A 15,370-nucleotide genomic window follows, 5' to 3' on the forward strand; every position below is an offset into this window, starting at 1 on the left:
TTCCTTTCATGCTAGTCTGCCATTTCCCCTGTTAGCGTGGTAGCACCAAGAGCAGATACAAAAAAAGTCCACATTGTTCACATTCATTCTCTAGCCCTCATGTGCAATGCACTAAAACTACAGCCACCTACCCACAACCAGGCCCCACAGACCAGTCCATGGTTTCCCCCAGCTGCTTCAAATGCCCTGATCTAGCCTACTGAAAGCACATCATTCCCTGTATACCATACTGTTCCAATTCTCTCTATCCTAAGTACACATATCATACCCTTCATGTCCAGGCCCCAATAACTCAAAATATTTTTTGCTCCATCTCAACATTTAGATTGTAGATATACATCACACTATGATTTATCCATAGAAGAAGTCTAGACATAATGTAAAACTTCATGCTACTATTAATTTCTAACACAATGGCTTCTTCCATTTCTGAAACTCAGATCCTCTTACTGAACCACTTTCCACTAACCCACACCCCCTTATCTATACTTCTTTTTTACCAAGTATTCCTATCTACCAATACTTTTTCAGCACACAACTCAACATGTGCCTCATTTTCATTTATCATTATGGAAATAATCCCTTGTATCAAATTTGCTGAGAAACTCATTCTGTTTTTCTTAGAATATTTCCTTTCCTTACATTCTTATAACAATAAATAAATGGCACTACAAAAGTGCATGTGAAGGTTGAGAACCTTGGACAGAAGTCTCAACAAAACAACTTCATGTGCGAAGTGAAAAATCTGGAGTCACTTAAATCAATTTAGGAGCCCAAGTTAACTACAGGACACTGGAATGTAAGTTGAAGATGTGCATAAGTGAACTGAAAGGCTCCATGTACTTGATCCAACCCTTGTTACAAATGCATAATGATAGAATAAAATATTTTGCTATATAGTTGTTTGTAAGCTAGAAAAATTAACTAGGTTGGAAAAGTTGCAACACGAGCCTGGTTTATAACTTGAGGGGAGTCTGTGCAAGAAAACAAATAGGAGGCTATAATTTTCATAAATCAAAAGGAAAGAAAGAAAAAACACTGAACTAACCTTCCCTGTTGTTGTTCAGATACCAGGAAATGTACTCGTCGTAAACACTCTTAAGTTTGTCCAATACCCCAACCTCCTTCTTATACTGCACAAGATAGCGGCTAAAAACCAATTCCCCTAGGCGGCGATAAACAGCATATCTTGAGAGAGAGTAACTCTCTGATCCACGAGCTAATCTTGATATCTCCTGAAATAAATATACACAATTACAAACCTCAAGTAAATCAAATGTATGTCTAAAACATAAGAATAAGACAAAATGAATGTATTAACAACTGGAGGAAATAAGAAAATACCAATGAAAAGAGAGAAGCAAGAAAAAATGGAAAGATGAAAAAATGAATGAGGAAGAAAGTAAGGGGCAATGGGGAGAACTGTGAGCAAAAGGTAGGAAGGCACACAGGAGGGCATATGAAAGATGGAAAGGAGTGAAGCAAAAAGAAAAAAGATGAGTACTGAAAGGGTACCCACATAAAAGTGCTTGGGATGAGATATTGCAAAAATGTCACTATCTAATTAAAAGTTTTAAGATTTTTGTGGCATACTTAGGAGACCTTTAAGATGTACCAGTGAGCCAAGCATACCAGCTAAGAATTGCCACCTTGAGGGGTTAGTGCATCCAAGATTATAGCCCCTCTTCCACCCTATGACTCATAGTAACTCCAATGGTTTCATTTATAATAATATCTACCCACAAGAACCTAAAGTACTCCACATTCTCCTGGTCCTCCCCATTCAAACTTACACCACCCTATCTTACCCTCTTGTTACACTGCAATACCTTATTTACTCCACATTTACTCTCAATTTTCCCAAAAACTCTAACACCAACTTCTGGAGTTTCTCTCCGAAATCTGCCACCATTGCCATCTCATCTAGAAATAACAAGTGGTTCACAAAACATAACCCCCATTCACCCTGCATACTCTAAGCCAAACCCTCACTCCAAGGACCCCACATTCATCTTCATAACCCCACTCATGAACATATTAACAAGACATGGTGGTATCACATCATGAATCTTCTTATGCATGCCCTATTCCTCTGGTAAAAACTTACTACACTCAGTAACTTTCCATATACCAAATAATTACTATAAAGAGAATATGATATTGAATGAAGACTAGGTACCTGAACCATAATATTGACAAACTCATCAGGCGGTAGAGTCACTAAGTAGGGGTACAATGTCATCCGCTTGTCTAGTCGTTGTGAGAAAAAAGATTTCTTCAAAACATCTACTTGAGTTAAAAAGGTCTGGCGCAGCACTTTTTGCCATCTTCCTTCCCAGTACTCTAGCATCTTTCTCTGCAGGACAAAAATATAATAAAATAAATTACACCAAATATACACTTTTCGCCCGTCTATACATATTGTTAACTACATTGCCATGCTTAGATTAAAAGTAAATAGGAATGCAATTCTTGCAGAAATTTATTCCAAATTCTTGTATAGTTTCCATGACTATACCCTCTCCATAAGTCCTGTCTCATTTCTACTCTTTTAACTTTCATATTTACTATATAATCACACCAGCACTACATAATCAAATTGTTCTATCATATATGACATTCTCAATATCCATGCCACTGTGAGTGAAAATAAGATCTAGTGAATATTATGCATCAGTTCCTCTCATGCTAGTTTCTTAACTAACATAATGGAAAAGGAATTTTTCCAGTACACATTCAAAGAACTTGTGTATCTATAATTCACTATCACCATGAGAATCCTAATTCCCCCATCTATCTCTTTATAACTGATATCCCCCATGATGTACTTCTTACTAGCTTGGTCTGTGATGCTGATGAAGTGCAAGTGTAAAACAAATTGAGGAACAGCTTGTTGAGTTGTGTGCTGAAAAAGGATTAGTGACTGGGAATATTGGTTCTAAAAAATGTGAAAACATAAATGAGCGAGTGGCATCAACAGGCATCACTGGATTGTGAACTAATCTAAAGGCATACAAAGGAGAGGCTGTTGCATGCAAATGTGCTGAATTGGGAAGCAGGTGGGATATTTGATAATTTTCTGGTGGATGCAAGTCTGAAAGTTTGAAGGGGCTTTATAAAGGGGAAATTACATAGATGGGTAGGATGTGGTAAAAGTACGTGAGTTTGGAAAAAAGTTCTGTGTGCAGGGATACCAAATGAAAGTGAATAATGATTGGTGCAGGGTAAGAACAATGGATAACGAATATGATCTAAGACGAAGTTTTGGAGCTTGGATGCTATATTAAGTGAAAGATGGCCAGCATGCTTTCCAGTAGTTTGCTGAAGTCTTTTTGGTAGCTGTGTGGGTTGGATGGGCCAGGTGATGCTATCAAAATATGCAAATGGGTAAACTGTCAAAGGACAGTTCATGTAGCATGCCCTAGGTGGTCCTTGTATGCAGGTCTGGTGTGCAAAAGGTAATGTCTGGTGAGTCTGGTTGCTATAGGTGCGAGGTTGGGAGTTTGGTTGGCTAGATGAATGGGTTGAGGATGTTGAAAGGATCCAGTTTGTTCCTAAGCAGTTTACCTCAGGGATCTTGGGTTTGAATGGTGAGCCAAATGGAATAGCAGGCACTGAAATCTCCACAGAGATAGGTGTTGGGTGTGTTGGTCAGGTTCTGCAGCTGGGGAGTGTGCCTTGCAGGGCATGTGGTGGTGGTGGTAGAAGTAGTAGTAGTAGTACTGGTAGTGGTGATGGGGGTTTGGTATGAAGGTACTGATTATGCTGTAGTTAGTGCTGTGACATTTTATTCTTATGGACTGTTGGATTATATATTTAGGGTGCTGTCACTGCCTGCTAACTGTTTTGTACTATGAGAGAAGTTAGAAAAAGGTAAGGATAGGTGGCTGTGTTGTCAGTCCTCCTAATTCAACCTTATTGTTAGCGTTGTCATTGGGTTATGTAGTTACATAAATATACACAAATGATGCAGTATCCCCATAAAATGGGTCCTAGGGTAGGAGTAAGTGGGTAAGTATCTACTTATACACACACACAAATAAGGATGCTTCACCAGTGGGTTCCTTTCTTTCGAGGAAACACATCAGATATGGACAGTTCAACAGAGGTCAACAAAGTCTGTACCCAAATCAAGAGCTGACTTACAGTGAGACCTCAGTGGGTGGGAGAAAAAGAATAGAAGGGAGGCATGAGTACAGTTTTCAGAAGTCTGAATCAGTTTTGAAAGTCAATAGTGAGCATACTTCAGAAGCAGCAAAAAAAGATAAATGGCACGACAGCATGAAGCTATGTGAAAAAAGCAGATTAATATAGATGTGAAGAAGTAATTCAATAAAAACAGAGTAAAACACAATAAAATAAATGTGACGTTCTTAAATAATAAAAGAGAGGTGAGCGAACAGAATAAACCCACCAATGTAACTGTGAAAGTAGCCAACATGAAAAAAACTGCCAAATGATTTCTATCTAAAAGGCTCGGCAATAGTCTGAACTATAAGCATACATTTTTAAGACAAATAACTTTTCATTCAGTTACTTACATAGTTATTAGTATCCTTTGAGTCTTCTTTCCATTCAATACTGTTAACAACTAACTCACTCTTAGCTTCCATATCAAACTGTTCTTCAGTCCATTCAGAAAGTTCCTTCATAGTAACAACTCCATGTGCTGGTGAAGATACCTGTAAGGTGAAAATTACTATATACATGCTCTACAAAATCTGCTATTACAAGCATCATTGAATGATAGAAGATAACTTCATGCGAAAGACAGATAAATCAGTTCATGAGACAATTAATCATATAAAGATATTCATTCACCTCTGAAAGAAATGCCATATCCAAATAAAAAGACATTTCAATGGTGCAGTTGAGATTTCCAATATGGAAGACCTTAATCTGATTCAGGGAAGAGCTGGAAGAATGTCTATTGCCACAGGTACTAAAGGGTGGTCACTAACAATTCATTACCCCATCTCACATATAAGGATGATTGTTACATTCAACTTGTCTAAAAATAATTAAGTAAATTCTTTGATATCTGTTCAGAAATTAGACAGCAGTGAAATAAGAAAATAAGTATACATTTCTGTATTTATCACCTACATCCCTATTCCCATTAACAAGGGACAAATCAAGTTTAAAAGCTTTTCACCCATACACATCCCTAATCTACATGCAGTTTTAAAAAGAAACATGGATTCTCATGCTAATGCCAGCATTTCATACATTTGCAATCTCCTGTGTGATGTAGAAGACTGATTGTGATGGAAGCATAACAGCTGAAAACCCTCTCCTCCTTATGTTATCAATTTCTAAAAGCAGGAATGTGAGAAAGAGTAAAGTCATGATGGTCACTGACGATTCAAGCCAGAGTGTCTGCATTTCTGTGGATGTATAGGAAAAAGTAGAAGGGAGAAATAGACGGTATATTTGATAAGAGAAACCTGAATGTTCTGACTCTCAGTGAAATCAAGCTGAAGGGAAAGGAGGTACAATGGTTTGGGAAAGTCCAAGGAAGTAAAGCCTAAGGTTATAGTGAGGATGAGAACAAAGGTGGAGCAGCACTTTTGATTAAGGAAGAGATGTAGGACTGTAAATTCCAGACCAATGCAGGTGAGAATGATAGCAGCCTACAAGATACTGTCAGTGCTTATTCAACTGGTAGTGAAAGAAAAGAGAGGAGTTTTTGGGAGGTGCCAAATGAGTGATTCAGAAGCCTTCAATGTAAGAGAGGGTGAGGAGACACTTAAGGGTGTAACTGTGGGAAACGGGCTAACTGGTGTACAATTAACTGAGGAACAGCTTGTTGTGTGCTGAAAAAAGGATTAGTGACTGGGAATATTGGTTCTATAAAATGTGAAAACATAAATGAGCAAGTGGCATCAACAGGCATCACTGGGTTGTGAACTAATCTACAGGCATACAAAGGAGAGGCTGTTGCATGCAAATGTGCTGAATTGGGAAGCAGGAGGGATATCTGATAATTTTCTGGTACAGGGAAGTCTGAAAGTTGAAGGGGCTTGATAAAGGGGAAACAACATGGATGGGCAGGATGTAGTAAAAGTGAGTGAGTTTGGAAAAAAGTTCTTTGTGCAGGGATACCAAATAAAAGTGAATAATGAGCGGTGCAGGGTGAGAATAATGGAAATAACGGGAGTGGGCTAAGAATGAAAGATATCAAGGAAAGCAATTCTTGAATGCAAGAGGAAACTGTATGGGATGTGGAGAGTGGAGTGTAAGTAAAAGAAAAAGAGTAGTTAGTAGTGGGATCATGGAGTTAAATTGCTGGAAAAAAAGAAAAGAAAGGTATATGGATGGTACCTCCAAGGAGGGAGTTTAAGTGACTTCCAGGTGCACGAGAGAAAGCAGCAACATTTTAAGTGGAAGAAGAGCTGAATTAGAAGGTATATGAGAGATTGGGTGAGGATGTATTGGCAGATACCTGGAACGTTATTTAGTGCACACACACACACACACAACCACAGCTTTACACCACCAGATACTGAAGTACAAAACAACTTTATATGCAATGAACTAGCTCTTAAGCCTGAAGGTATAAGAACATCCTCCTACTCAATAAAAAACTGATATATGGCAACTATCATCATAACTATCCATGCAGAACATATATTAACTACTATATACCATACCTTTGTTGTATGTAAAGTCTTGTTCAGTTGGCTGACAAGGTTGCAACTAAAGCCAATTGGAGGAATCACTTGTTGTGGTTCAAATGATGGGGAGACACGACGGATGGCTCTTAGAGTACATTCATAACCATCACGTATAAAATCAACTTTGCTAAAGAGATTCTGAACATCTATACCCTGCAATAAGGAAACCTATTAATTCTCATGTAACTGAGATGTAACAACAGCATGAGGATGTTCTAACAGACAAATTATATGAATGAATGTAACAGTTCTAACAGACAAATTATAGGAATGAATGTACCAGCATTTTGGAAATGAGTTTGTAATAAAAATCTAAATAGAGACTATATGGGAGGCTTATCAGAAAGTGATATATGTGGTATAAAGCTGCTGAACAAAAACTTTCTTTGACTCAAAAAGTGGTAATTTTCTCTGAGTGGGAAGTTCATTCCAAATAATATCCCGCACTTTCAACAAATTTCTAGGGCTACTTCTCCACGTAATGCGTGGAAAGAGAAAACGTTGTCTCAGCAAAAATGGGTATGTCTGAAGGAAAAGTAGTCCCAACAATATTATATGGTTTCAAGGCATGGGCAATAGATAGGGTTGTGCAGAGGAGGGTGGACGTGTTGAAAACGAAATGCTTGAGGACAAATATGTGGTGTGAGGTGGTTTGATCAAATAAGTGATGAAAGGGTAAGACAGATGTGTGGTATTAAAAAAAAAAAAAAGTGTGGCTGAGAGATCAGAAAAGGGTGTGTTGAAATGGTTTGAACATATGGAGGGAATGCGTGAGGAAAGTTTGACAAACAGTCTATATGTGTCAGAGGTAGAGGGAACAAGGAGAAGCAGGAGACCAAATTGGAGGTAGAAGGATGGTGTGAAAAAATTTTGAGCAATCGGGGCCTGAACATACAGGAGGGTGAGAGGTGTGCAGGGAATAAAGTGAATTGGAATGATGAGGTATACCAGGGTCGACGTGCTATCAATCTGAACCAGGACATGTGAAACATCTGGGGTAAACCATGGAAAGGTCTTTGGGGCCTGAATGTGGATAAGGAGCTGTGGTTTTGGTGCATTACACACGACACTTATAGACTGAGTGTGAACAAATGTGGCCTCTTTTGTCCATTTTCCTGGCACTACCTCCTGTGGGGTGGAGTAGGGTGGCGCCAGGAATGTATGATGGAATGCGAGTATGAATATGTACATGGATATATATGTATATGGCTGTGTATGTACATGCGTATATGTTGATATGTAATGCATATGTATGTATTTGTATGTGTAAGGGTATGTATGTATATGAGTGGTTGGGTCTTTCTTTGTCTATATCCTAGTGCTACCTCACAAACAATGAAGACGGCAATCACGCAAAATAATAATAATAATAATAATAATAATAATAATAATATAATATATCTATTCTTCATTACACTTGATCACTGTTTCCCACATCAGTGAGATAGCACCAAGAAACAGACAAAGAAAGAATGGTCCATCCACTCATACACACACATATATATATATACATAAGTGCCAATACATGCCATGCCTGGATCATGTTGATGTGTGCTAAAAGATCAAACTGAACAAAATAAATCTATCTGCAGAGTACTTATAATACAAATATTTTTTGATACACCTAACTGCTTCTCCTACCATAGTAGGGTGCTGTCACGAACTAATGAAATTATCATCAGGTGCAATAGCAATAATGATGGGTGACACCACTGTGAGACCTACTAACCTTTTATTGCTCTTACTGGTTACTCAATACATCTTTATAAAAATAGATGCCTATAATGATATACAGACACACCGTTCCTGAACCACACTTAGTAATTTTTTGAAAGAAAAAAAAATTAAAAAGTACTCTATACCAGCTGAAGAAAGCAGGAATCCAAATTTCCAATGAATGAGAAATACTTAGAAGTAGACTGTTTACTACAGAATGAAGTGTACAGTCCAATGGCAATACAAATCTCTGTGAGAGTATGATCTCATCTGCGATGCTGAAGATGGGAGACACCTGCAGAACAGCCTGGTTGGACGCAAATATTTTCAAAAAATAACTTTTAACCCTTTCAGTGCTATGAACATCATTTTATGCTTCTGTAACAGGATGCTATTAGCGGCAATCTACATAATTAATTTCCAGCTATAAGTTAAATTCAGTCTGTCTGTTTGTGCAAGTCCCTCTTCAAATCTTTATGTGTATGAATGACTATGTTCACTGAAGTATAACATTTACTCTCCTCATAATTCATGAGCACTTCAGAGTTCTGATTGTGGCACTGATTAGCAAAGAAATATGACTCATCAGTATTATCCAAAACCTTACACTTGTCCCTGACCAGCAAAGAACTTTCCATTGTCAGTATCTTCCTGGGCCTTGCTTTTCTCCAACAACACTGGTTATCACCAAGTGACTCTGAAACCCTTCTCCCCTCTACTGTCCCTTCTCCCCAATACATGCCAGCCTATCCTAGCTCCCCTACTTCTCATACTGAAACACTTGCACTTGGTTAACTGCCCCCTCTTCACACACCTGTGATAAATACAATAAAGCATAACTGTATTTTACATTTTAAATCATGTTATGTAAATCTTCAGAGAGGTACTTTGTCACAACAACTGTGTTAAGCAATTTGCACTAACAAAGATATATGTTCCTGTAGATAAAAGAGCAAAACCATGAACAGTGAATTCAACCACTTGACTGAATGAGGTCTGGTCCCACATGATCCAGATAACAAGACTTCATTGTACTTGTTAGTATGTAACAATGCATGATACGAAGGAAAAATCTTTTTTTCACTTCACATAATACAGTACCTGTTTATTCCACAACCCACTACTTAAGAGCACATTTGTATGTGAAGCATCATTTGTCAAGCAACAAATTCATGAGCACATATCATATTGGGAAAGACCTATTAAACTTTCATTGTAGGCTTAACAAGACAAATTATTCTTAAAAAGCACCATGACAATGAAAGTTGTTCACAATAACAACAGAGCATATAACTTGTATTAACATCATACTGTAAACCAAAAATATTTTCTCTCAAGCATGAATAAATTATCATATCTCCTGCATAATCACCCAGTTATAAAACATGCAGTGCTGGTGACAAATTCTGGAGCGCATCATCAAGAAACAGCTGTATAAGAGTGATACACAAGGATTATTATATATGATTCATAATTTGTTTAATTTTCTTTTCCTTATCAATTCCTACTTCCCATGCAATGAAATAGCATGCACTACTGATCTTGATATAATCACTTACTTCTTTCTGCATATCATCTAAACATGCTTGAATATTTTTACTATTGGCTGAGGACTCTTGCTGCTTTCCTAAACAGGTAAGCATTGCTGCATATGTAGTTTCATCTGGTGTAATATCATCCTCTTTAAGGCACTTTAAAAGCTCTTCCATTTTTCTGAAGTTCCCCTGCAAAAAAAAAAAGGTGTTTCACTAAAAGTTGTGCTGGCTGTAAGAAATTCACTTCTAGTTACATGTTGAGCAAGGAAACTCAAACCTATAAGTCAGGATTTCAAATGGACAAAATACTTCAAAGGATCAAAGTGTTTCCTAGATTATATGGCATCCAAATGTGTATCTATTTAGCAATCATCATTCCTCAATTACCTATTCAATTGGGTGGATGAGGTAAATACAGAATCTAAAGGACACTTATAACCACTCTCAACACATGCACAGTGTTCTAAATTGAAAATGGACTTCCATCCTTACAGATGTACTTTTCACTTTATCACTTTACAAAATATGTTGATTCATCAAGTGAGAATATCTCTATTCATACCATCTCCATAAAAAAATGCTTCCAATGCATTTGACCCCCATTAGTTCATCTGAAATATTCATAATGGATATTCAAAAATACTTTCATGTTCCAAGTATGCATTAGCAACAATCATATCTGTCGATGAGTAAAATCTACATATTCTTTCACCATCATCATTTGCATACATGACCCCATACCTACCTTTCACTGCCTCCAAAACTCTATTCCCCACCCATCCATTCAAGTCACCAATTACACAGTTTCTCCCTAAATCTGCATCCTCTAATGCTCTTTTAATCTCTCTCCAAAAGGTATTCTTAACCTCTTCCTCCTCTATCTCAGCATGATGCATATGCAATCAATACCCATATTCTTAACCTTTTATGCTTTAACTTCACAACTATTGATCTTGCACTAAAAGAATTGCAATCAAACAACTCTTCAAACTGCTAATCCCTCCATCCATTATCAACTGTATCATCTTGCAAGCCTGATTTCACACCCTTTATTCCATCCCGCTCAAAGGTCCCATTACCTCTCAGCCTTGTTTCCAACATACCCAAATAACTTTCCCTTTCAAAACGTGTTTACAACTTTCAATCCCATAAATTTCTCGTTAATTCCATTCACTCATACAATCCTATACCTTTCACTGAAAAATGGCTGCATGCATGCAACTTTCATCTAAAGTTCATGCACTTTTGTGAGGGATCATTTGTGAAAATAGGGTACCAATTCCACAAGCTCACAAAAAGTGCAGGGCTGTCCAACTCCATGAGGTAGCCTTGAACATAAAATACAGATCAGTCATTACAAGGTATAGGACTAGATGTAGAAATGAAAAAAGCAATAGGGATTAAGTGGACAAGTTGAAAAATACTGGTGTAAAACAGCGATGCTGTTTCCTGTTCGGCGGGGTAGCAACAGAGATGGATGAAGGCAAGCAAGTATGAATATGTACATGTGTATATATGTATATGTCTGCATAAAAAAAATATAACAACTTCCGAGAAACATTAAACAAAAACTGAGAGAATCCAAAACAGTAGAAGAGGAGGCTCTGGTGACATGGAGGCAGACTAAGAATGCATTAGTAGATAATGCCAAGGTGTGTGACACCGAGTGTATGGTATGGCATGAAAGGTAACATATGATGACATAAAAATTAATGACAGACACCACACCACCATGTATCACTCCAGTTTTTTCTATAAAATATACTGTTATGCCTCTCATCCTTCTAAATATTCAGGCCCTCCTTTACTCCATCCTTTCTTCGTCTTGGTCTCCCCTTTACCCAAGTTCCCTGTGCTTCCAGCACACACCTACTCTTTGTCAGTCACTTCATTCATCGACTCTACAAGTCCTTAATATTACAGCATACCCGACTGGTCCTCTTAGTACATCTATACTCTCTGGAAAAGTCATTTGTTACCCTCTTACTTCTTTTGCATCCAAAGAACACTGTCAGGACTGCTATACCATAAAACAAATAATCTGTCGGACACTGACCTTTCCTTCTATATGCTCTTTAACATGCCCAAGTCCTTATCCCCAACTCAACCTTGTTCACTCACTTCAGCTCCCAAACCTTATCCAATTCGAGGCACTGAAAGCACTTCACTCCGTTCAGGTCCTCCCTATCTGTTTCCTTATTCCTAAGGTAACAAGTCAAATATTTTGGTTACAGATTTAAAATTATGTTTAAGTGGCTTACCTCCCACATGACTGAGTGTGGCACATAGAAATGTTCCTAAACCTAAATCAAATTACTGTTATGATGCACCCCAAACAATAGTTAAAAACATCCTACCTTTTCTGCATGACCCAGAATTACAATATTATAAGGCTGTATAGTGTTGATCTTTTGGCTAAAACAGCTGTTAGTCACATGTCTAGCACGCTGTCGATAATAGAGGAGGGTGTGAGTGGCTCGATTAAGCATACCCAAGTTTACCTGAGGAAGAAATAATGAAGAACGTTAGTCACAAATGGAAGATCACATCAAAATACAGATCAAATCAAGAAAAATAGATCAGACCGCTAAAATTCATTGCCTATGGTCTATCCTTAACTAACAAGGTAGAAGACATGCAAAGGGAAAACCAATACCCATATACCTCAAATAACTAAAGAGGGAACAGTAAGGAAACAATGACACACAGGTTCATTTAGTTGTCCTGATTTCCAATACAATACCTTCCCATTATTCAATAATTTTCCAATATCAAGAACACTGACTCATGCAATTTCTTGTATGAAAAAGAAAACCTCTGGACAATTCCAGACACTCCTTGCTGAAACCTCTTCAATCACATTACTTCCTCACTAACACCTCACCAAATGATTCCCCTTTGCTTTTTCCTTCCTTATACATACAGTCATCTTCCTGATTCCATTTTTTCATGTCCAGATCACATTAACACACTATCCCTCATTTTCAGTAGCACTCCTTTCCTTACTCCAAATCTCATTGCTTATTCTACCAACCCTTCTCGTTCCACATTCCAGTTTCTGAAAATCTACATCCACAAGTTACACCCTATCATTCAGTTATTGTACTTCTACGTTTCACTGACATACATCAAGCAAGGCTGAACTGTGCTTTCTATTAAACTCAGCATTTTGACCTAATCATCATTTCTAAGATTTATAAAGATACTGATAATGCAGAAAGTGAACATTTCTTTGTGGCATGTAAGGAGAACAAGAAGATTCAACAGAAAAATTAAACTAAAAATCTTGTTAAGAATGATGTGAAAAGGTACTTTTATAGTGTAAGAGTGGTGGATAAATTGAATAAAATAACTGAAGCCATGGGTAATGCAGATAATATAGACGTATCGACAAAGTTGTATGATGGTAAAGACTTCAAGAGATGGGGCCTTAACAAAGTGTAAATTTCATTACCCATACAATGCAGAAAGTAAATTACACACACATTCAAACTAGAGGTACTTACACACACACAAACATAAGCAGCTAGAGTCTGATTAAAGCTTGATTCTCGCCCTCTTCTCCTAATCTCTTTAAGATATTTCTTGTGTTTTTCCTCACCCTTCAGTTTCTTCTGCTGCTTACTTCCCTTCAAAACTTTTTCTGTTGCTGACACAGGAGACTTAACAATAACCTCTTCTACACTCCGAGCATAAATTTCCTCCATGTCAAGTTCATGAGACAGGAGCTCAGCCACTTCATGATGATCACCAGTAAACAGTTTCCTTGAACTCTGTTTAGACTTTGACTTTGAGGAAACCTGTTTGACTTTTGCTTTACTGGAAGTCATATCAGTGTCTTTTAGTCTTTTGGCATCAGTTTTTCCTTTCTGCTTTGTGGTTACTGCTTTTGTCTTCTTTTTGGTGGACACGACTTTCTTATCCTTTTGACCCATACCTGTTTTTTCTTTCTTTGTCAATTTCTTGACAGCACCAACGGATTCAATGTTTTCTGGCTGGGGAACTGTACTTGCATCAGCAAAGCCAGAGAGTGGGGATGATAAAGGCAAAAGATCCCTGTCAGGAAGTTCTAACGTTTCACTTTTTTCAACTAGTTCATCAATACCAAATATGTCCTGGGCATAATTAACATCATTAAACTTAACTTCACATGTTTCTATGCCATCACTAATGATGTCATTCATGGAAAAAGTAGAATCATATGTATGACTCATCCCTCTGCTCCATCTTACTTCTTCATTTATTTTTGGATAGCAAGTCCAGCTGCTCTCAACACGTGAACTTATCAAATCCTTAAATTTTTCATTGAAAATTTCCTCTTGGTCGAACAAGTTCTGTGCAGGAAGGCTTTTTTCCACTGAATGAGAAGCTTTAGAAGTTGATACTGTTACTGATGGTGCTTTTGGGATGCCTCCCAAAGTATGATTAAAGGAATGCTGATTGACACGGGTAACTGTGGCTTTATCTTCACATACTATCTCTTCAGCAACTGGTGAGAAAAAAAATTAGATTAGAGCCTTATCAAAACCAATCAAAAGACAATTATGGCACATAAATGGTCAACCACAAGAATGTTAACCTAAGAGAGTTACACAACGGTAATTGAGTGACAGCCAAAGTAGTTATTGAAGGGCACAAGATATCTGGTAAAAAGAAAAACTGATTTCTGAATCAGAGCAAATTTCTTCATACAGTTTACAAGGTACACATTTCAATGCAAAATTCAAGCAGTAGCCACAGAACTGGGCCCCTCACTGACCACAAGCAGCAAAGGCTTAAGCATCCAGTGGTAAAATGTAACAGTGGCATTTTACGACTCAAGCACTCATGTAGTATCTAAATAACCTAGTTGTAATTTACATGAAATGCAAAAAGAAATCAAACTCATGAATCCAGCTCATTTTCTATTACCCTTAAAGGTTGGCATCACAGAAGAAAAGGAAATTTACAGCCACTTTACACTCATGGAACACCCATAGCATTAATCCTATAAATATGAAAGATTTCTTGGAAATTGTAAGAAATATAAATCAATGGGGGCCTTAGTGAATGCATTATACTAAAATCAAACATATGCCAAAAGGCCTTTCAAACACCATAGCATATGGGTTAAACAGCTTGCCAGTCAAGGTATAAAAAGGAGGGAAAGTTCCTAGGCACATTGAGGAATGTGTAAAAGAGGTCACTGCCTAACAGTAAGAATGTAAGGCATGGATCCTACATAAAAAAGTAGAGATCATGGTGGGTATGTTGGAAATTAAATGTTTGAAGACAGATGTGGTCTGAGAAAGGGTAATCGAATAAGTAAATGATAGGTTAAGAGGTGTGGCAGTAAACTATATATCTCTAAACCTCCCTCTCATCATCAAATCTGCCTTTTTCACATGTCAACCTCATAAAACTATTAACACAGAAAACCTCAAAATGACAGTAATACTCCTT

General features: G+C 37.5%; 1 protein-coding gene across 1 annotated transcript in view; it reads right to left on the bottom strand.

The window, feature by feature from the left end:
- PolrMT (mitochondrial RNA polymerase) overlaps positions 1–15,370 on the bottom strand; it is a 39,411-nt gene that overhangs the window by 21,094 nt on the left and 2,947 nt on the right. Inside the window, exons 3-9 of the mRNA XM_071689660.1 lie at positions 13,435–14,417; positions 12,286–12,429; positions 9,953–10,117; positions 6,654–6,830; positions 4,542–4,682; positions 2,180–2,356; positions 1,049–1,235 (exon numbers count right to left, since the gene is read on the bottom strand). Coding sequence (XP_071545761.1) covers positions 1,049–1,235; positions 2,180–2,356; positions 4,542–4,682; positions 6,654–6,830; positions 9,953–10,117; positions 12,286–12,429; positions 13,435–14,417 — 1,974 coding nt within the window. The remainder of the gene's footprint in view (positions 1–1,048; positions 1,236–2,179; positions 2,357–4,541; positions 4,683–6,653; positions 6,831–9,952; positions 10,118–12,285; positions 12,430–13,434; positions 14,418–15,370) is intronic.

This window comes from Panulirus ornatus, chromosome 47 (genome assembly GCF_036320965.1).
Source record: "Panulirus ornatus isolate Po-2019 chromosome 47, ASM3632096v1, whole genome shotgun sequence".
NCBI lineage: Eukaryota > Metazoa > Arthropoda > Malacostraca > Decapoda > Palinuridae > Panulirus > Panulirus ornatus.